The 23,736-nt window shown below is 38.0% G+C and overlaps 1 protein-coding gene across 21 annotated transcripts; it reads left to right on the top strand.

The window, feature by feature from the left end:
- Positions 1 to 305: 305 nt before the first annotated feature.
- Positions 306 to 23,641, top strand: LOC134797600 (zinc finger protein ZFP2-like). Of its 21 annotated transcripts, none has more exons than XM_063769893.1 (22): positions 306 to 473; positions 3,394 to 3,565; positions 4,321 to 4,522; positions 5,223 to 5,288; positions 6,878 to 6,970; positions 7,337 to 7,420; positions 7,621 to 7,765; positions 9,709 to 9,819; positions 9,911 to 10,021; positions 10,212 to 10,322; positions 10,444 to 10,554; positions 11,046 to 11,129; positions 11,676 to 11,846; positions 12,119 to 12,289; positions 12,488 to 12,658; positions 14,782 to 14,952; positions 16,331 to 16,400; positions 17,040 to 17,201; positions 18,118 to 18,255; positions 18,411 to 18,517; positions 19,197 to 19,279; positions 19,438 to 23,641. In XM_063769893.1, the coding sequence occupies exons 2-21, from the start codon at positions 3,531 to 3,533 to the stop codon at positions 19,265 to 19,267; spliced, it is 2,385 nt and encodes a 794-aa protein (XP_063625963.1). In that variant the 5' UTR covers positions 306 to 473; positions 3,394 to 3,530; the 3' UTR covers positions 19,268 to 19,279; positions 19,438 to 23,641. The 21 variants fall into 21 exon arrangements, with proteins under 21 accessions (XP_063625963.1, XP_063625962.1, XP_063625964.1 ...); XM_063769892.1 differs by having other exon boundaries at positions 4,309 to 4,513; XM_063769894.1 differs by having other exon boundaries at positions 4,309 to 4,522; positions 11,763 to 11,846.
- The last annotated feature ends 95 nt before the right edge of the window (positions 23,642 to 23,736 follow it).

The following is a 23,736-nucleotide window of genomic DNA, read 5'->3' as shown; positions in this document are numbered from 1 at the left end:
CAAGACAACTGGACCAGCATATAAATGGCGGGCCGCATCAATATCGTCGGATAACATTAACTTTCAATGGAAATAAAACTGCGGCGACCGATGTTCTTGATTACAATCCCAAATTATATTTCCCAATGTTTTTGATCGTTTTCGTTACAGTTTACTTATTTTGTTATATAACTGTAACGTTGAGCTACCGGTTTGCAAGGATACATTTGTTCATATAACATGGACATTAAAATCAATTTAATGGCGCCTTAAATTTCGCGCCATAATTTTAATTGGCGGAGAAGTCGTCCCCAAGCGTTCACGGCTTCTATGCGCACGAACGAACGCGCAGAACAATGAGGTAGCAGCCATTTTATATCGGTGTCTAAAGAAAAACATAATTCGAATGGCCAATCTTAACGAAATTGTGTAATTAGTGCTGTAATTTATGTGTTTCTATACACGCAACTGTATATAGGTGTTTCTATACTTATGTGAGTAGAATCTTACTTTTGCCGTATATATAATGAATAAATTTATAGATAGACACAAATCAGACCTTACCATTTTGCATAAAAAAGGAATAATAATAAATTTGTATCTCATTCCCTTCGCTATACGAAAGGTCGATGTATTTTCAATAAAGAACCTTTTATTCGTGTGCGGTGTTTATGTTTACTGATTATTAACGATCATTTGAATGTATCTTGTGTACTTTAAATTACGATGTGACATAACTTTCTATAAAATAGTAGGGATTATTGCGTTATAAACTTGTATTGTTTACATTGAGTAGTAGCGGTATGAAATTAACAAGTCGCATAACAACCGGCGGCATCGCGCAGCTTCTGCCTGAAAGTTAGGGACAAAATTCAATAACGAATTGGCCATTTTATTGATGGCCGGGGGGGAGGCTGGGTGGAGACAGACGGTCGGTGAGCTTCCGCCATTTAATTTTTGCCTAAAAACAATTTATACTCTTGCTTTTATAGCAAATGTTTTTGTTTACTGTTTCATAAACATTTCTAACTCACTGATGTATGTATATGGAGTAGATAAGCGCGCGTTGTGAACTGTATTATATGTACATTTATACACTGCCGTTCTACATACCTATTAGTAAATGTATATGTATACCCGTAGCAAAGTCTAGCTAGACTGTAGGTTGCGACAGTAGGTATTTAGAGCTTTAACTATGCTGGTCATTGGCCCTTCTGCATGAACTGTTCGGTTAATGTAACCTTAATGCCTGTTACTCAATGTCAACAATTATTTTGTAATTCATGTTGTGTTTTGTCATTTATTTAGGTAGTTTTAGTTTTTTTAATGTTATGTTATACCTACCAATTTATTTACAATAGGTAACTAATAATATTCTACTTAGTAACTTGACTAAGGGATGTTTATTAACTTATCTATTATTAGAATATTGAGAATGTATTCTAATCAGACTAATGAAATGACACTTGACTTGATGTTACTTATTGAATAAAATTATTTACTTGTTTTAATATGAAGCATACTTTAATTCTAATATAAATTAAATTAATTCTATTCTGTAATTAGTGTCATAAAAATGTATTCAATGTATTTATTTAATCATTGCTCCACAAGTAAATTTTTTTGTACTTACTCTTGTTTACGATTTAATAAAATATTTTTTTCAATTTTTTTTATTTTATTTTCTGTTTATAACATTTGATTAGAATGCATTGAGTCTCTAGAAGTCCGGAGTGTTAAAGAGTATTGATATTAAGCTGTATTTCTCCGCAGAAAACATAAGTGCAATAACTAATTTGGAAATTATTTAATTGGTTTCCTACCTTGTTCTAATACAATATCTCATACATTTTATTGATGTTTCAAGTTTAATTATTGCACTTGTGCTTAGGGTGGTATTCCACCTGTCCAACTACTTTGTCCAATGTCAGTGGGTCTCACTCTCTCATTAAAGCAAAATGTGAGTCTCAATACACATTGGACAAAGAAATTGGATAGGTGCAATACCACCCTTAGAGCGACAGTTTTATATCCCAGGTGACAATTGAAAATATTGGAGCAATACAACTGTCATATCATAGTGTGTGTTTTTTAATAACCTACTATATGTTACGATGTGAATATATAGGTCATACTGAGCAACTTACACTATCGGCCCAACTCTGAAATTAAAAATGGGCTGTTTCATACATTTTGGCAGGTCTAATGTAGATGTTTTCTATAGAAGAGTCAATATTTTCGCCATTCGGGGTTGGTGCTCACACAGTATCACATATATTATATATATTGACGTCGTAAAATATTGCAAGTTTAAACATCCTGTATATCTAGGGTATAAAACAAATAAACCTATTGTAATTAGGTTTATTATGAATTTTAATGTATTATGGTGGTTGGAAATTTGTTGATTTAAATCAAAGGATACACTAATATATATTTTGGGGTCCTGTAACTATGTTGGCAGTTTGGCACATTCATAATAATTCCAATAGGTCTTAAAAACACACTTGATGCATTTTTAATGAAGGCTTCCATGGACATTTGAACAATTATTTGGAATCACTTTACTTAATGCTTTGGTTTTGTTTAAGTTGATAATTGTTTAGAAATAAGAGGACCTTCGGATAAATAGCCCGTAGCAGACCTAGTTGAATCGGATCACAGGATCCATCAGATAGTTCTGTTGATATTTGTAATATTTCTTATGACTAGCATTCCGGAGTAAGTTGAGTTAAGAATCCATTTATGCTATATTTATTTTTGTCCCTTGAGGTTGAAACCTCAAATCATTATTTATAACCTACAGAAATGGTACATGAAATGAATACAATAGAAAGCTATATTTACAATCTTGGCAGTCCTTTTGTATTGTCCTTTTGTTATGGCAGTGCGTTTTGTATTGGATCTTGATCCACTCATACAAATAACAAAATGTATTTCTTGTAATATCCAACTAATAGGGATTCTAATCTGGATCTTTAGTATTTTAGACAGTCTTAATCTGATTAAAGCTAGAAATGCTGGAAGGGCATATATCCAAATGAATATGGATTCCAGGTTGTCCCCTCTAGTTTTAGTAAATCATACACTAATTATGACTAGAGTTGCAAGGATTCATTATAAAAAAAAAACTCAAAAATCACTATATGCATGCCTTTAAGATTTGAGGAGTTCCCTCGATTCCTCATGGAACCCATTATCAGAACTGGGTTTTGATAAAAACGGGACCAATCTGTATGCATATACATACAATTTAAAAAAAATTCAAAATCGGTCCAGTAATGACGGGGATATGGAGTAACCACCATAAAAAAAAAAAAAAAAAAAACAACCGAATTGATAACCTCCTCGTTTTGAGTTTTGGGAGTCGGTTAAAAATATATTCTTGCATTAATTGGTAATTTTGTTTCGCAGGTGGCAGCAGTTAAGAATGGGGGTGCACCGACGGCACCATTAGTTTCCCGGCACACTGGGGCGTGGGCGTCGGGGGCGTGGCACGGGGCGTGGGCGTGCCCGTGCCGCCCCCCGGCGACCTCCTCGCCACTATATCCATGTTCGAACAGCAGATCAAGGCTGAGCCCATGAGGTTAGTTTACAACTCTACACCACCATAATATCTTCTGTAATGGCGGAGCAGAGTGCTCCAGCCCAGGGCAACCAGGTTTCGCTCTCGGCCTTCTTGCCACATGTTTGAAGTGTTTGAACACCTGAACAAGTCCCATTATGGTAGTCTCTTATACCAGCAAGAGCACCTGGAGCGGCCAGGTGCTTTCACTATTTCAACTTTCTTTTCAAGATCAAGCCATTTGATTTATATTGCAGTGCAGATTGCACATCAAAACATCTACCCTTGATGAGTTACCAGGATTTCATATATACTAACTAGGCAACAATTGGATCACATGATTTCTGGAAAAGTGACCAATAATAAATATAATAATATTATTATTAAATTGCTCATGATGAGTTCCCTCAAAAATAAAATTGCATTTATTTAGAAGCAGTTTTCTTTTCATATTTTTAGCTTCAGTCCATAAATTATTACAAATTTTTAAAGTGAGTTTTAGACCTATTTGTTCGTGATATTTTTTCTTTCGAGCGAAAGTCAAAAAATCAGGATTCGAATCGATGAAGTCACTAGAGAAAATCCTCAAGATTGCTAATTAAATTTTTGGCAACTGTATTGTGATCTAAAAAAGCGGTAAGATTTTACAAAAACTCTGTTCTCTTAACCTTAATTGCATTTTAAAAAGTATTAAAAAAGCAGCGTTTGTAGGCGATACTCTAGTATAATGCTTAATTGAATGAAAAAATATAAACATAAGTCAGCCTGTTCCCCAGCTTCTACACATCCCACGCCCACGTCCACTCCGGCCCGCCCACGATCGTCCGCTCCGACTCGCACGCCATCATCAACATGAACCAGCATCACCCCGAAGACTCCAAGGACAGCCTCATAGTACAACAGCAAGTACAACATCAGCAGGACCTGATGGACCAACAACACCAGCAAGATTTACAGCAGGATGACGAGGTTAGTGAGGTTAGTACCTTTTCATTAGTTTAGGTTAGATACCTTGTTATTCTGGCAAAGTTTTGAAGAGGAGCCGAATACAGTAGAAATTATCCGTTTTAGAAATGTCTGAGGGTGGTACTCCATTTGGCCAATATCTAATGTGTATTTGCATCTCACATTTTGCTTAATGAGAGAGTGAGACGCACTGCACATTGGACAAAGAAATTGGAGAGGTGGAATACCACCCTAAGGCCGTGGACTGGACGGAAAATCAAGGCCATTAACAAAGGGAATATGCCATTAATACATTGCGCTCGACGCTCGACCGAATGTAATGATCGCCCTTGATTTGCTTCTCGCCGTGCCGCTTGCGTCCAGTCTGCGGCCTAAGTCCTGTGTGATAATGATTTCATGGTTTGGATGTTTTGAAGGGCTGCATTTATAGAGTTAGACCAAATCTGAAGCGATTTCGATAGCCCAGACTGTGCAAGTGTTATTTTATACGTCAAACTTTTATGAAATTATAACGTATAAATAACACTAGTACAATCTGTGCTGTCAAAATCGTTGCAGAGTTATCTTGGTCTAGCTCTCACCCAAGCCATAATTTGCAGACTTCTGATCTAAGTCCATTATGATTTGTTGTAAATTATATTTACTCATATGACTCATATGAGATGAGTATATGATATGGTATGTGTGTAACGTTTTATTTTTAAATTTGCAGCTAAGCTTTAAAGGAATGGATGATGAAGGCGTCGAAATGGATATGGATGGTCGCCAATGCTCGCAGGTAACGTATCAACAATGTCTCCCTTTTTAGGGTTCCGTACCCAAAGGGTAAAAACGGGACGGGGTTCCACTGTCCGTCTGTCTGTCTGTCTGTCCGTCCGTCTGTCCGTCCGTCTGTCACCAGGCTGTATTTCATGAACCCTGATAGCCAGACAGCTGAAATTTTCACAGATGATGTATTTCTGTTGCCGATATAACAACAAATACCGTAGAGTTTCGTATCTTCACCTGGATTTTGACACTTTACCCAAAAAATCTCTCAAATTTGAAAGCATTTTAATCCGTTAAGACGAAAAAATGTTTTTTAGTACTCCCGACTATCAGTATACACCACTAAAACTTAGAATTTCATTGGTTAAGTTGGTAATAAATGGCCCCAAAGGCAATAGGCGATGTTTGGGTATTTTTCCCAATCTTCGCCTATGGCATGCCTTGCCGCTAATACTTACTTTTCTGTGACTTACACATGTTAAGTCGTATCTCCTTGGAACGTGCTAATATACTATGAACCTTAACTACACCAGACTAGGCATATTTTTAAAAAACGGGGTAGTAGGCGAAGTTTGGTAACAGTCTGAAGTTTTTTTTTATACATTTTCTATAATGAAGCTAGGGCTGTCAAAAATTAACCAACATGCCAAATAAAGGGGAGTAATGGTTTATAACTTAAAAAAAATATTATTATTAACAAAATTGTATAATTGTTGCAAAATTGTTGTTATTATCGTAATTGACAGCAAATCAACCTTATTTACACAAAGTGAGACATAAAAATACCTATTTGGTACCTACTCAACATCAGTAAGAGTAAAAATAAACATTTGCATATAGCGTAAACTAAAATAACCAAACATAAGATAATATTTAAATTTGGAAACAAGTAATGTCATCCACCAATGAATGTGGTACAATAAATTTGTCAACCCTAGGGGTAGGCGAAATTTGGCAACAAGATGGACGCAAAGTACCCTCACCAATGTTTTATCCAATTGTGACATCTAAACGTAAGCTAGCCATTAAATAATAGTTTCATATGAAAAAGAAATAGTTATAGGATATAATCATGTAAAGAGTTTATCATTACCGGGTCCAAATCACCGTTTAAAACTGAAGTTAAAACACTGGTTCAAAAAAACGTGTCGTCGGTGTCACGAAAAAACCTCAATAAAGGTCAACTGTGTGAAGTTAGCCGCAGATTGTTCGAAGAATGTTGACACCCGTAAAAATACTTTGTATTTAGCAGTTTTATGTAAGGCTTAGATTAGAAACATTTTGTTAATGGCAACTTATGTCAAACTAGGCGAAAATAGGTAGCGCAGGCAAAGATACGAAACTCTACGGTACTAAAAAGTACGGAACCCGCGGTGGGCGAGTCCGGCTCGCACTTGTCCGGTTTTTTTAATTAAACAAGCCTTAAAGAATGTCTGAATAGCTGTGCTCGCCACTGTAATCGCCTTGTATTAGGTCTGTCATTTCCCCCAGTTCCACCCCTCTCAAAAAATAAAGTAGCTTATTTCCTCCTCAAGGATATAAGCTATTTACAAGCCTATTCATATATGTTTAATATATCTAGTACTATCTTATTCACAGGGCTTGGGCGTCGATATGGGTTCAGTTCAGACAAAAATGGAAGTATCAAATGGAGGTCAAACAACACCACGATCAAAACCGCAAGCATGTAAGGTGAGAAATTGTGTTACCTACTTATTTTTTTATATAAACAAACTTACCTACTATCAAATATTGTGTAAGATTTTTGTGTCAGATCCCGTGGTTTTATACACACGGAAGACTTGCCTATTACTCAAGAATTAATAAAGTTTTAAGTACTTACCATGGATAGTTTTCCCTTTACGTTCCTTTTACACTGCGGATTCGAAAAAAAAACTTTCCCCAACACCATGGTCCATGGTTAGGTACCTGCCATATATTTTTATCAATTTTTATGTTAGGTTCCTAATTGAAAACGGAATATACCTACTCCAATAATAACGGACGTTTATGGTCCTTCGAGCCGGATATGCAGTAAAACGAATTGTCCTTTTACAGGTTTGCGGGAAGGTACTCTCATCCGCTTCATCTTATTACGTTCATATGAAGCTTCATTCCGGAAACAAGCCTTTTCAGTGCACGGTAAGGGTTTTTTTTCGTTAATTTTATTAGCAAGGTTCTCTATTGGAATCCACTTAAAATTCTACTAGGTTAAACATACCTTCCTATGGATTTCTTAAGACAATGGCACAGGTTCATTCTACCATTAAACCCACTGCACTTAATGCTTTTCTAGTATCATGTTATGTCAAGCATTCTAACTATCTGTTTGAACGGCATAGGTTTGCGATGCAGCTTTCTGCCGCAAACCGTACTTGGAAGTCCACATGCGCACGCACACCGGCGAGAGGCCCTTCCAGTGCGATCTGTGCCTCAAACGCTTCACCCAGAAGTCCAGCCTCAACACGCACAAGCGCGTCCACACCGGTAAGTCGACGCGTGTTTAAGTAGGCAATATCGCCGCTCGCGTTACGCTTTTGAGTGATAATAGCGTCTACTTGAACGTGTCTGTGCTTACTTTATGCCGTGCTACCACAGTACGCTGGTTTCTATCGTCGACAACGTTTTGTATATTTCCGTTTGCGTCCTAAATGTACGCTCGGCAGGCTATATAAAAAATCGGAAAATTTCATTGTTAACGTTAATTATTGTTCTGTTCCTTGCGACGAACGTTAAGTACATGAGTCGAGAGCTGAAATCATTGCCTTGAAGACAACGCTTCTATTTTTTTTTCGACAAATTGTTTAGTGGCAGCGTGTAGAATGTAGTGGACATATTATTCTTGCTAGAAAGAGGCGAATGTGTGTCGTCGACGATAAACATTAGCGTGCTAACTTTGTTCAAATATGTAAGTGGTAGCATCGCAAAAAGTACAGTATTGAACAATTCAGCATGCTTTTCTTCACATTGAACAGATTTGCTATAATTTTATTTTAATAAATACTAATTGTCTTGTTATCTCTGTTCTTTGTTGCTGTAATGATTGACGAGATAATGCTACATGAATGGCTTACACATAACAGAAATTGTTATTCATGTACCATCTTACCAATATCCAATTTTAATGTAATTTCCATATCCATATTATTTCTTGATTTATTTTTCCAAAAATACCCAAGTTGATATGAGAATTTATTGGTACGAGAGGCAAGAGTTATATCGAGTAGGGTTTAATTTGTCTAAAGACACAAGTTAATTTTAATAAGACGTTTTTGGAGGGAGGTTTTAGGGAGCAATACCTCTTTATATGGAAGTTACATTATAGTAGAGAGAAAAGTAGCTCCCTTGTTGATTTTACCATGAGGGGATTGTTCCAAAACAAATATCAATGAGTCACTTATTGAATTTTTATATTTTCATTCAAGTAAACCTCCTCCTGTTTCCGCGACTGAAATTAAATATTTTTTGGTTTTTCTTTTATACATCTTTTCTTATTGGCCAAGTCCTATAGTACATTTGCTTATTGTCCTGTTTTGACGCCCTGATGTATTCAATAATTTATATGTATTGTCTTTTTACTATTTATTTTTGAAATATTGGCTAAAGTTTTTGGAATTGCGACGTTCTTTGTGATTATTACAGATATTATTTTAAAATTTGTATAAGTATACTGTTTATTGAGTTTTTTTGTATTGTATTGCTTGTATGTCAGGTTTGCGCGAGCTAATTGGTACTTTTATTATGTCCTTTACTAATGCTAAAACTGTATGAGGTCCAATTCAATATGACAAAAATACCAAACCGTTTGCGCTCGATCCAGACATTTTGGATAGGACATTCACTCAATTTTCTCATTAATAAGGGATCAAAAGATGTGATCGAGATTTAAATATATCTATTGTCTTTTATATTAGATTGTGTATACCAAAGTTGTACAAGGTATACGTTAAAGATCAGGATCTTTAGTCTCTTTAATATTGAACAAAATCGAGTTCTCTAGTAAATTTGAACCGCGGCCTCTGGATGTAGCTATTAGATAGATACGTATACCATACCTATTTACATATTATGATACTTATCTATTCCTATCTGATTATATAGTTATAAATCCAAACAAAAACAACACTGGTGCGACACACAGTTCCATCATGGAGTAGTTGACAATACATATGCTTAACATACATTGTGAATAGTTTTTGAGTTGTGTTGAGTACACAAATAAATCAGGGCGTGAGGAAGGCATTGAGAGGCAAACAGGGGGAGGTGGAGGACTCGCAACCCCAGGGGCATGTTTTATAAAGCTACAAGTTACTTATTTACAGGCATAGACAAGAGCAAGAGGTCTGTCGACTGGTAACTTAGCTTCATAAAATGGGGTCCGGCCGTTGGTTGTCCTCGACATGTAGTGAGCGCGTGTGTTGGGGTTCTAGATGAGCACATGCGCGCCTTGATGGTGAAGGAGCGGCCCTACAAGTGTGAGCTCTGTGGCGTCAGGTTCACGCAGAGCTCCAGCCTCAACCGCCACAAGAAAATACACACGGGTGGGTTCTTCTCCTTAACCCTCCCAAGCTCATAGTAACTTTGCCCCTTAGTCCGTAAAGTCACTATTCTCACTTGTACGATTTCGTTCAGAGGAACACAGACGCGCGCTGCTGGCCAAGGAACGGCCCTACCAATGTGGCGTCTGCTATCTCAGATTCACGCAGAAATCGAGTTTGGGCCGGCACGGAAAAATTCATACCGGTGGGTCCCTTATTCCTCCTGCCAACTTGTGCGTGTCGCTATTCGAGGCAGATCGGTTTTACTAACGCGTAGCCTACCTCCCCCTGAATGTGTGTGAATGAGCAAACCTTGACTGTTAACGCGCTAGGTGTATTCATTAATTGTTTGAGAGGGAACAGCGTTGCTATATCGAAAATCGTATACCTTATAGAGGAGCACAGACGAGCCCTGTTAGAGAAAGTGCGGCCGTACCAGTGCCACATCTGTTTTATGCGCTTCACTCAGAAGTCCAGCCTGGGCCGACATGGGAAAATACATACTGGTAGGCATTTTGCCCTAAAATCCTTAAGTAGACAATGCATTTGTTATTAGCTCACGTTATCAGGCACTATTATTGTGGTGCGCCGACGGTTGTTGTAGCTGAATTTTGTTGGTATTTCTAGAGGAGCACATACAATCGCTGATCAACAAGGTGCGCCCGTATCAATGCGACATTTGCGACAAGAGGTTCACGCAGAAGTCGAGCCTGGGCACTCATAAGCGTATACACACTGGTGGGTCCCTTGATATTACATTTTTTATTTGCATTCGGTTTCTAAGCCACAATCCCATTATTGCCTTCTGAAAACTCAGACTTTGCTGTTGTGGCTTTGACACCCACGTTTTGTGAATAGTTTTTAAGGGCTGCCCAGTTGACCTATTTTTTGTTCGTTAGAATCGGGGTAAATTTAAAAGCGTCTTTTAGTAATCCTCAAAACGTAACTAGGTGGTAACACACGCTCAAAAACTATTCACAAACGGTATTAAGTAAAGCATGTGTACGTTGTGAGGATTTTCGTTAAGTTAAAAGTAGGAGAGAGAGATGTCTGATGGACAAATAAAGTGCTTTATAATTCCCTCATGGTAGTGCAGAGTATAGTAAAGAGCCGACCGGTGGGAGGTGGTGGGGTCCGGGCCGGCCTACTATCGCACGGTATTATTTGTCCATCGTGGTTTTGTTTTGTTTCTCTGTCCCCCCGCGTCCCGCGTCGCGTCGGTCACGCAGGGGAGCGGCCGTTCCAGTGCACCGTCTGCCTCAAGTCCTTCACGCAGAAGTGCGCGCTCAATTTGCACGAAAAAATACATACGGGTTAGTAGCCCACATACATATACCTTAACGCGTTAGCTCGATCAGAGACGAGTTCATCCATGTCAAAATTCAGCATCTAGAATCATGCTTCGTTCTTATTTTTCCGTTGCCCGCCTAACCCGTTGTTTTACGTTCCCACTCAAGCTTCCGAACTCGTTGCTTCCGACTAACATCTCGACATCGTTAACCTCCTCGCCGCGCGCTTTACGTTCTTCTGCACTCACCATTCATTTCCTCCTATCATGTTTTATTAATGCCGGTCATCCGCTCTCATTATACATGCATATCGGTGATTTTAGAGATATCATTTTTTGTATTTCATCATTTCTTCATGAATATTAATTCTTTCACAAAAGCGGTAATGCAATCGCCGCAATGACGCACATGCGCGTCGGTATTTATACCGTCTCCAAAAGGGGTTCAAAATTGGGGTACAGTCACTGATGCCATTCGGCCGGTGACCGATTGGGCGGGGATCGGCTCGCGCGGCTTCGGCCTGGCGTCGGCGACGTGCGTTACTCGCTTTTGTGTGTGCACTGGGCGCAGTGCAAGGGCGCCCTTACACGTGCGGGCTTTGCCCGGCGGCCTTCGCCCGCCGCCCCTACCTGGACATTCACTTGCGCACGCACACAGGCGAGCGGCCCTATCAGTGCGACGCCTGTCTCAAGCGCTTCACGCAGAAGTCCAGCCTCAATATACATAAGAGGACGCACTCAGGTGGGTACAGCCGGCAGCCGGGCCGGACTGGCCCTCCGCCCGCCCAATATCTCTCTCCACTCACACTCTGCCTCTCCTCCAAATCTCTCTTATTTTATTTGTCGTGCTTGTGTGTTATCGAATATAAACGTGTCTCGCGGCTCGTAAAGATTTGGAGCGGAGTTAGCGGCGAGCGGCGACCAGTCCGCGCCGGCGCCGCGATCTCCGTAGCGCGAGGGCGCCTAGCGTCCTTGCCGCCTGGCCGCTGCTATAATATCTATGTTGGGCACCAGTCCAGGGCAGACCGTTCCAGTGCCTGTCGTGTCCCGCCGCCTTCACGTGCAAGCAGTACCTGGAGATTCACACGCGCACGCACACCGGCGAGCGGCCCTATCAGTGCGACATCTGCCTCAAGCGCTTCACGCAGAAGTCCAGCCTGAACATCCACAAGCGGACCCACTCAGGTACTGACATACTTGCGTAGGAATAGGGCTCTGCTCCCGGGACTGCTTTTGTACACAAGAATCGCGAGTATCGGTACCGGCCATGCAAAATTAGTACCGGGAGCAAGTCCTTCTTAGGGATGAATGAACGATGTGGGTTACTTTTGGGGATGGTAGGCTTCCGCGCTAAATTTTAACTAACGAATTTTAAATTTACAGTACAGGGCCGGCCCTTCCAGTGCCTACAGTGCCCAGCCGCCTTCACTTGCAAGCAGTACCTGGAGATCCATAATCGCACGCACACAGGCGAAAGGCCTTATCAGTGCGATGTTTGCCTCAAGAGATTCGCGCAAAAGTCCACACTCAATATACATAAACGAACGCACACAGGTATGTTCGGTTCCATTATACCTACCATTATTTCATTCATACTTGTTATATGTAAATTTTACTCAAATGTAGTATTTAATTCCGTTATCTTGGTGGCACGAATTGTAATTACCTAGGCTAGGACGTAGATATACCGGGATTAAGTACGATTTTCATATTATGCGTCTAGTTAGCCTAGTAGGCAAAAGTGATATGAAGGATACATATAAATATATTGGTGATATAACAATATAGGAATCGTACTTTAACATAAACAAAAGAAATAGCAGAAGAACCACGTTCAGTAAGAATACTTGTGCAGTATGAGGGCCATTTCATACTGAAGATTCTAAACATAATTCTTCTATTTCCATGTTTTCGTCCTAGGTGTTTCAAATATCTGGGAATATAATATTAGGTCCTTACCTATGAAATTGGCGTTTTTGTTCATAGATATAAGTCTGATCCTAGTTTTTTTTTTTTTTACAAAAGTACATACACAATTACAATAAAACTACAATATGATTTCGTCAAACTGCTTGACAGCAATTAATTGTTATTTTTTATTGTTATGTGTTCAGAATTAAGCCTTGAAAATAGGTCTTTTCATGTGCTGTCGGTTCGAGTATTAAAATTACTTATATTTTTCTAATGGTACCAATTTTCAAGAAATGGAGATATTGAAAACATACCTTAAAGGTGTCAAAAATTACTGGAAAAATTTTGTTTGGTTTGAATTAGCCATCAAAAAAATATCCGCAAAATTAATTGTATGGAAATTCGTGTTTCGTTGAAATTCTCCGAACAAAACGCCAATTTCATAGGTAATGACCTAATATTCAATTAAGTCATTTGGTACTTGGCAAGGTAGTGCACAAATAGTCTTAAGGATTTTTTTTACTCCGGTAAGTAAGATGGCGATAAAACTCTGTGAATAGTTTTTTTGTCAATGTTACAATACTACGCGCTCCATCTCGCCTGCCCTTGCTGGTGTAAAAGTAATTATATTTTAGATCTATTCGCGCCACTCAGACAACGTGATATTTTTCTGGCTTCTCTATTCATTGAATCATTCTCGAAATCATCACATTCTATTTACCTTCTAAATTATGGATTGTAATTGTCGGTGCCACATACTTAACCCTGAACATGTCAAGATGTGTCTCATGTGAAACATCCGTGCGCTTATCTAATTTAGCTATAGGAATAATAAGACGCACAAAGTGGAGGCATATTGTAGTCGGGTTTTGACAGCTCAACTCTATGGCGCTGTTCGTCTTTATTTATCTTCGAGCAACACCGGCTTCCGACACATCGGAAGGGAGGGGCCCAAGCGATATCTCACCGTACAAATCTTTCTGCCATTTTTTGCGAGGGGAAAGGTGTACACAGTCGCACTTCTCACACACTTACATACAAAATCCAATCTGTAATGACGACACAAATACATAGAAAATGACACACGTCAAAGACAAATCTTGCAAACCTCTATCTCTTTTTGTGTACGGACGAGTGACAAGTGTCACAACACGCACACTAACACATTTTCGTTGAAGTATGTTATTGTATTCTGAGAGATGAGAAGTCGGATTTGTCGCTCGACCGATCCGCAATTTGTACTGAGCGAGCAAAATCGATAAATCCAACAATTACATGAGACTAAAATATAATAATTGTGTTTGAATGTAATTAAACGTATGATATGTAAAAAAAAATTACATGTGAAATGTAACACTTTCTTTTTGTAAATTTGATGTCCCTGACCTCTTTTTATAACAAAAAACCGAGCAAACAGGCATTTTTGTGCAGCAGTGTTCACGCGCGCGTCTGGACTAGGTCTAGTGAAAAATCCAAGTGCAACTAGTTTTATTACCCGCGCTAGATTAGATTGACGCGCTAATCTTGTACCTCGGCAGAGGGGAAATAGTGCGAATGCCGCCTCCCTTCCGTGTTGCTCGAAGTTATTTATGGTAACTGGATTGACAAAATTAGCTCATAGCAACCTAGTTGGGTCATATCGTACGACGGCGTGCAGCGCCATCTATTTTGGCTTTCAAAAGCATGCCAATATTGCCAACTGTATATTACTCCACTTTGTGTGTCTTATCTTTCCGTAGTATATGCTAACATTTAATGATGGTTAGTGCAAGGTCGGCCGTATCAGTGTATGGAGTGTCCGGCCGCGTTCACTTGCAAGCCGTACTTGGAGATACACATGCGGACTCACACCGGCGAGAGGCCGTTTGAGTGCGATGTCTGTTACAAGCGCTTCACGCAGAAATCGACGCTCAACATTCACAAGCGAATTCACACCGGTATGACGTCACATGATTAGGGACCCGGCTCTGGGTGCCTTCGAGATCGACAGATTAGTAGTCTCATGTCACAAAACTAGTTTAGACCTGGTCGGTAAAATTAAATCGAGCGAATCTATTAAAAGGTCTATGGTATCTAAAATTGGGTCCCAAGTCGCTTCTCTTCATTATTAGGCGTGACATCCGCTCAATTCTTGCATGATTTTGCTACACAACACCCGCAAGCAATGTGTATATGGAACTGTGGAGAAAATAATCAGTAGTGCATGGTGTCGCGTTTACTTGCAAGCCGTACTTCGACCCACAAGGGTGAGAAACCTTACGAGTGCGATATCTGTTATAACTTACAAGCGCTTCTCACAGAAAACGACACTGACCACACGATCGGGATTCAATTCTGGCTGCTTTTGAGATTCATAGTGAAATGCTATCGTGACATACATGATATGTAGAGAAGCAACCTTATACACACTGTCCCCAACAGCTACCTAGCAGAAGAACTCTTCCATAATTGTTGCAATATCCTTAGATATCATGAAAATACTTTTTAAAATTTGAAATTACCGGCTGTTGGGGTACTACCATTGGGTTCATGAAATTAATCGCCAGATGTCGTTTTCGAAACGCTAACCCAGACAGCCCATTACAAAGTTTTGTTTGGTTAGTTCAGGTTTGGCATTCTAACTTAAGAGTGAGTTTATTTTGTGTTGGAGTTCAATAAATGGCATGTATTTTATCACAAAATGGTAGAAAATGCTCTAAACACCATTCAGAATACACAACGCGTGTTTCGGTAACATGTTCACACGAGCTTTTAAAGTTATTGGTTTATATAAATTGTTAATAACACTTGGTTACTTACTGTACAAGTATATTAGCGGTTTAGCGCCTTGTACTTAATTATTTGCGGAAATAGTAAAAACTATTTGCTTCATAAATATTGTTGCATAGAGGCCAGTTGTTTGAGTAAGCCAGTATTTATTCTGAATTCAGTTACAGAAAGTTTTGTGTTAATTCGTTACCGCGATACCAGAGCGCATACACGCATAGTTACGAAGACGGCAAACTGCGATAACAGGTACATTTTGTCATGATGGACCCAATGATGTGGCACCGACAACTTGTTATAATATCTCCTATCATTCGCTGCATCATCATTTTAATTATTATTTATTATTATTTCCTGGCTTCGTTGATTTCAGAATGCATCATTGTCTAATTGCATCTTGCCGTCTTTCTAACATCATTTTGCTTTTCACTTTTGCTTTTTTACATCTTTCCTGAATCAGTTTTCATTAGTGTGCTTCAATTAGATTGTAGATTGTCTGAATTGTTGCAACTTCTCGATTCTCGGTCATTTGTTTTTTTGTGTTTTTAGGGGAACGGCCTTATGCCTGTGACATTTGTCAGAAACGATTCGCCGTCAAGAGCTACGTAACAGCACACAGGTAATTATCAATTTATCATAATTCAAATTCATAATTTCGATTTTTAACTGTCATAAATATTATTTGACCCTGTTAAGAATCGATGCTAACATGTAACATTTGAGCACCTTTGATGATTTAAGCTGCTTCTTAAAATGAGCTATGCTAAAAAGTTTACCCGCTGATCTCACGATGGATGGATCTATAAAATTTTTACTCTAAAAAAAGTCCATCGCGTATTATTATAGGGCTCATTTATACGATGCGATTATTTGATCGGTTGGATGTAACCTCAATAGTCCTCAATGTAACTAAAATCGCATGTAAGTTCGCGCGCCGTCTTAATGAGCCTTTAGGCCGCAATTAGACTATCATAATATGTTATCCTATTTGAAAGCAATCCTACAATTATCATCATATACGCCAAATTTGTTAAAATTGTTGTTATTTCATTTACCTATGATGGTGTAATAACAACAATTTCAACAAACTAGGCGTATATTATCATAATTGTAGAATTGCTTTCAAATAGGATCCCATATATATGATCATTTATAATTTTATATGATAGTGTAATTTGCGGCCTTACACACTATTTCTTCTTCTTTCTCTCTTCTCTTTCATTGTCTTTGACGATCGACTGATCTGTTTTCTTGGCAGATGGTCGCACGTGGCCGACAAGCCGCTGAACTGCGACCGCTGCTCGATGACGTTCACGTCCAAGTCGCAGTTCGCGCTGCACATCCGCACGCACACGGCCGGCTCCTGCTACGAGTGCAGCGTATGCGGCCGCACCTTCGTCCGCGACAGCTATCTAATACGGTACCTATATATTTCATTAGCCGAGTCCACACAGAGCGAGCGTACGCGCGAGGCAATTTCCTCGCGCGTATGCTCGCTCTATATGGACCCAGCTATTAACGTCAATATCAGAAGACACATAGATGAAAAAAAATTAGTTCTAGATACTTGATAAATTTATCAATTAATTATTTCGAAGTTAAACATTTTAAACAGCCTTCATTATCATTTGTTGTTAGTCGACTCTACACTTCTTTCTTATCTTCCAAAAGCAAAAAATAAACATTGGGGTTATCACACCCAGAATCTCATATTATTTGATGTGACTAAAATAGTTTATTAGGGGTCATCCATTAATTACATCACACGTTTAGGGGGGGGAGGGGGTCAAGAAAATGTGACATATTGTGACTTGGGGGAGGGGGGAGACACAAACTTTGTGACGTCACTTTAAATTCATCAGTAACCGAAAATTTATTTAAATTATTTTATTCGCTGTACATTTAAATAACAAGATTTTGAAACGATAATCGTTTTTATTCGTATAATTTTCTTTCCTAAGCAGTTTTGGGCTATAAAATTACTAATATTTATATCGTCAAAAATATTTTGATAAAATATTAATAATACTTAGGTATTTACTTAATTCGATTTGGCGATTTCGTAGAAAAAATGTGACGTCACACTAGGGGGGAGGGGTTTGCCAAATGTGACCAAATGTGACAAGGAGGGGGGAGGGGTCAAAAAACCTAGAAATTCGTGTGACGTAATTAATGGATCACCCCTTATTTGAAATGCCGAATTACTATTTGGAAGTAAACTACGAGTAATAGCTTAAATGAAACATTGTCGGATATCTTCTACCTAAATTTCTAAGAATTAGTCTGTCTACGAAGAAGCTTTATCTCTAATTTGGGCTTTATTTTCTCGTACGCAGACATCACAATCGCGTGCACCGCGACAACCACAGCAACGTGTCGGCCAACAGCATTGGAACCATCAACAACGTCGCGACCAACACTAACAACTCGAATAACAGCAATTTTGTTGATTCGCCCGGCGTTTGTGACTTAAGGTACAGTGCAAATATTCTAAACTTATGAGCTCAGTTATGGACCGACCTTTATATACAGGGTGTGTTACGCTGTGTATATGAGGCTTAAGACCCTCCTGTTTAACTGATATGTGTATATATTTTTATAAAAAAATAATGACTACTTTATATTTTAGCTTTGTTCCTATGGTGAATCGTTATATGACGTCGCAAGGAACGCAAGTTTCTATGCAAGATACGAGCAAGATGTCTGCTCTGTCGCCACAGTCTATCGCGTCGATATGTAAGTATTCCTTCGTTTATTGTAAAATAGGTTTTCCTTTAGACATCAGCCTTAGAGTAGTTGCGTGTCAGCGCCAACTATATTCTGGCAAACAAGTTTTGTTTTATCTGGCAATAAAAATCATTTTTCTTCGTCCCTCTTTTTGCGGTTATAATATTAGCATAAGAAATGCTCAATTGACAAAATACTCTTTACAAACTATAATAAAGCTTTTAAAAGGTATAAACTGTTGTCTTCTTAAGTATTTAGCTGTCGGAGATTTAATTTAACTACACACATGATTGAAATATCTTGGTACTTTATGAATGAATGAATGAATGAAAATCTTTATTTCAGGCAACTAATGGCCCATACATAAATACCTTAAAACTAGCATACATATTATATAAAAATATATTTTATAACTAAACTTTAAAAAACTAAACACTACATATCACATTATGGCTGCGATGCATTACGCAACCCCGCAGTGTCAGGGAGACGACCGCGGAACCGCCGAAACTTGACACCCTTCGGCCAAAACTCCTCCTTGGTGAAGGTCGCTAGATGGTCAGTCGGAACGCTCACCACAAACGAATTAAAATTCGCATTGTGTCGAGATTCCAACTTCGCAACTTTTTATGTCCTTTATTATAAGTTTTTGTGAAAACTCTTATTTGAAGAAAGTGTTTGTATCTAGCTTCGCCGCCTCCGCCGCACACACCCACTCCGCAACCCCAGATGTCGGGTCAGATGCACCTGGCAGACTGATCGCCACAATAGGTAACACTTGTTTTGTATAAGTAAATTTACGTACTTTTCTGCAAAATAAAATCAGATTTCATAGAGGAACTTCTCATGTCTATCGTCCTTATAATAGGTATTAGCAAGAAAATTTTCTAAATTTCTATCATCTAATGAGATATGTTGTTTTGTTTCAGCTCTCGGTTGACTTGTAAGCAGCCTGAGTGCAATAAAGCTATGTGGCAGCCATCAACAAGAGCAGCTATTTACAGAATAAGAATAAATATAAAAGTCATCAATATCGAGGAGAGCGGTTGTTTCCGTCTGGATTGTGGGCATGGACCAGGCACGGATTGTTTATTTGCTAGGAGTTTATTTAGCTACTGTTGAGTTCGTCGGGCGTGACGCGCGGAGCGTCGCGAGGCAGGAGCGTCGGGCGGCTCGGCCACCGAGGTCCCTCGGCCGCCACTGGTGGACATCACAATAGGACGAGAGTAGCGAGTAGTCAGTAGCGGTACCGCCTATGATATGCATTGTGATTTATATCCACAACTGTGATTTATCTATACCATCACATAATTATATTAAGCTTCGTGGTGGCATTCATAAATCGTTACTTAAAAAAAAGTCTCATCATATAGATTGTAGGCCTAAATTTTTGATCTCATATTCTAATTTGCTTAGTGGTAACTTTTGGATCGTGAATGGTAAATCTCCAACTGTGAAATTCTAAATTTTGACGTTCGCCGTTCGCTTGTCGTATACATACAATCTTCTTAAGGCGTAGTGAATTGTAACAATATCTTATTGCGATGCTTTAACTTAAATAGAATGTGTCGGTGTATAATGAAGTCGGATAATTTTATAGAGCTGTTACCGATGAGACATATTTTGATCACTGAAAAGATTAAATTACTAGATGATACTTCCCGTAGTAATCCATAAGACGGTTCCAGTGCATATAAACTAATAATAATGAAGAAGTACAAATAATTCCACAAAGTGCAGATTCCTCAGAGGCAATATTGAAAGCTTCACAAAATGAATAACTTTAATATGATGTTTATTGGAGAAATCCAGAGAAGTGCCTGTTGCAACATAAAATTGGCAATATTTTTGAATCGTATTGCGTTGGTTGGTAAAGTTATGTTCAGTGTTCAATGCGTGTGAAGCCGCCCTGCCCACCGTGCAGGCGTGCACCGTGCACCGGTGGAGGCGGTCGGTACTCGTAGGCAATAAGTGCGCCCGCGCCGGCGGGCTCGCACGGACAGAGCGTATAATTTGTGAAGCTTCTTACTAAACTTTGTGTGCCTTCTAGCGGATAGCGACATTAGGCAATATCATCGTAACACCATTGATTAAACTTCATATAACTAATTTTCAATGTGAATGTTCATGTAGAGTATTTTCTTGAAAATGTCGTACACAAGAGTGTTATGGTTTACCAATTAGGATATAATATATAATATATGCCCTTATCCGGATCACAAAGGAAAATCGATAAAAACCCATACTATTTATTTCCCTTAGTCGTTTGTCGAATAATAGTAATAACGAATAGTATATAGCGCAGTAGTCTTCCAAAATGTCGAGACGTTCGTGCACTCGGGACGGGTCAGTGCCGTGTCCGCTGCGGGGGTTCCTTATGGTTTGCCATTTTGATATCAAAGATAGATTGGTGCCATTTCTTGTAAATGATGTGGTAGAGTAAGTTTAGTTAAGTCTGCAGGTCAGGGTAGAATTGGAAATAGAATATTGTAAGAGTACTCGCCTTCTCTTAAGTAGTGTGTTACGTACCGACATCATTCTTTTTATTTGTTTTATTTGGATTTATTTTTCTCCTTGTTATTGTTTACCTTGTTGCATAGATGCATTATTTTATTTCCATCTTGTTGCGTGTGTCCATGTGCTGGGTTAGAAATTGTAAATATTAGTAGGGTTTATTTATTGATTGATATGGAAAGAAAACAACCCAAGATAGAAATAATAGGGACTAACGACGAGTCGTCTACCAAAAATACGAGTCGAGATTGAGGAAAACATCATTCGACTTAAATTAGAATACTTAGTGCGGGACTACTTTTGGGTATAAAAAACAAAATTTCCTTGTAGATGTATGTACATATAATAATATACATATGGATGTTGTTTGATAGTCCTCGATATTTTTTTATATTTTGATAGTTCTGTATTTAAATGAAAACACGAGAAAATAGGCCAATATCTCATTTATCATTTTAAATAAAAAATATGTACACAATATTTTAAGATAAAATACGGTAATATGAATACGACGGATGCATTTAGTTGCCCAGAAATAAAAATATAAGTTTAAATTACGACTATCAGATAATTGTCTTCAAGTTCTTGTACACTTTTAGTAAGTTTCTTACCAAGCCATTGAGAACAGTATTATTTAGACAAACTAACTTGAGTTTTACGAGTAGTATATATCTTTCAGCTACCATTATAACTCACCATTGAAAATTATAAAACATAGTTTGTAACGGCATTGTGTAGCACTACCTTTTAGGTGCTTCACAGTGTTGACACCATGTATTATCCATAGATATATGAATGGAAATAGAAACACCAACATAGCGATTTAGGTACATATAAAATATATAAATGTATATTGCGTTACAACTTCAATGTGGCGCGGCGAGGGTGATCACGTTTTATTTTCTAGAATTAATAATATATTTTCGTTATAATTTGTTCACTTTCTTTATTAATGTTTTCTCTTGAAATTATACATATATGAGCTATGGTACCTCACCCTAGCCGAGCCATTCCAGGAGTTGGCGCAAGGTCCTGTTTGTTACGAAATATATTTTTGACTTTTTCGATTAATGCAGGTACATTCGTCTACATAATCTGGTGAATTTGTTCACTGGGAGTATATTTCGTAAGACATTAGGACCCATATATAATATAACAGCAGTGAAGGAACATAAACTGTATGGTCTGGCAATAAGGTAGAGGATCTATTATTTTGTGCCTTCACTGCTAAACTATTTTACATACCGATGTTAGTTACTATATATAGAGAAGTAATGAGCCATTTCAATTTACGTAACCGTAATAATAGTTTTTATCGTCTCCTCTACTTATTTTCAAACGTAGAAAAGACTGAATTACTTTAAAAAAAGAAAGAAATCCACATTGAAACGTAAGAATACTCAATTGAATTCATATTGGCAGCGTTATATTTTTTGTTATTTTTTTACCATCAGCGGTTGTTGCGATGGACTAGCCCGTTGTTTTGTATACCCCTTTTACATTCGGTTATCGAAATCGTACATATCCTATCCCGTGAGTGTAATGTATACTTGAGGCCGAGTCCTAGTCTAGAGGCGGCCCCGCCGTCGACCAGTTACATTGGATCGTGTAGGTTAACGAGCAGATAACAGTGAGCCTTGTGTAATCATAATGTCTAAGGTACATAATGTTTAGTTCTATTGTATCATTAGATTTATGCGAACTTCCGCTTTGCCAATTATTGCGTTGCTTACATTGTAATCATTATGAGAGTACAGCCTAAGGATTTTAACTTTTTTTATATACTGAGAGCTATTTCTAAGTCACTATTGTTTTTACAATTATCATCTATATTATAATAAAATTATACGTGGCTTTAAGCCATACTTAACCAAATTTTGGAGTACTTTACATAATTTAATTCCAAATTTTTATTAAAAATGTCTCTAAGCAAACATCATGGCATGATGGTTTTGGTACGTTTGTCATTTAGTTATAGCTCTTCAGAGTTTTAATGACCAATACTTTTAACTACTAAACTGTTTTCTTATTGTTAAAATTTTTAGGCTAGTTTTAAGTTAGGTTTGTTAACTGTGGTGTATTAAACTGCACGCGAATATCGCTCTTACAGCCTCCTTTACAAGAATCATTTATTTACTTGTTTATAGTCTGACTACTTGTGATATTTTATCAAATATATTTGATTTTTTCTTATAAATCTTCATATTATGTGAATTATGAATATCCTTATTGTTTATAATTGTTTATTGTTATACTTTGAGTATGCAACCTAAACAGTAGGCAGGGCTGTAAGAGTGTCTATGTAGTCAGCATTATGTATATGCTTTAATGTGATTTTTTAAATGTACTCTTTATTATAGTCTCATCAATCAATATAATTAGCGAACTAACAAAGTGTTTTAAATTTTTTCAGTTCATAGTGATTTATCGAGATCAAAATAAATACAGAGTTTATTTAATTTTATGGAAAAATATACATTGTAAAATTATTGTTTAGTGCTCATTTGCAGAGCTCTAATAAAAAAAGAAACTATGTGAAATGCAAAATAACAAGTCACGATTCTTTTAGAAGTCGCCATGTAGTGGAGAAAAATAAACGTGCCATGATATTTGTGGCTAGATCTTTTGTTTTTAATTTATATCACCTTAGCTAGAACCTGCTAATCTAAATATTTCTGCGGGCTCAGCACGGTTCCATTTTTATCGACTATCAC

Source organism: Cydia splendana, chromosome 15 (genome assembly GCF_910591565.1).
Source record: "Cydia splendana chromosome 15, ilCydSple1.2, whole genome shotgun sequence".
In the NCBI taxonomy this organism is placed as follows: domain Eukaryota; kingdom Metazoa; phylum Arthropoda; class Insecta; order Lepidoptera; family Tortricidae; genus Cydia; species Cydia splendana.
The sequence above is the reverse complement of the archived record's forward strand: the minus strand, read 5'-3'. Positions and strand labels throughout refer to the sequence as shown.

Coding starts and splice junctions, on each gene's coding strand:
- LOC134797600 (XM_063769891.1), top strand. CDS start 3,531: ATGTTCGAACAGCAGATCAAGGCTGAGCCCATGAG. Junction 17,202..18,117: donor CGCGACAGCTATCTAATACG/GTACCTATATAT, acceptor TCTCGTACGCAG/ACATCACAATCGCGTGCACC. Junction 18,518..19,196: donor ACAGTCTATCGCGTCGATAT/GTAAGTATTCCT, acceptor GTTTGTATCTAG/CTTCGCCGCCTCCGCCGCAC.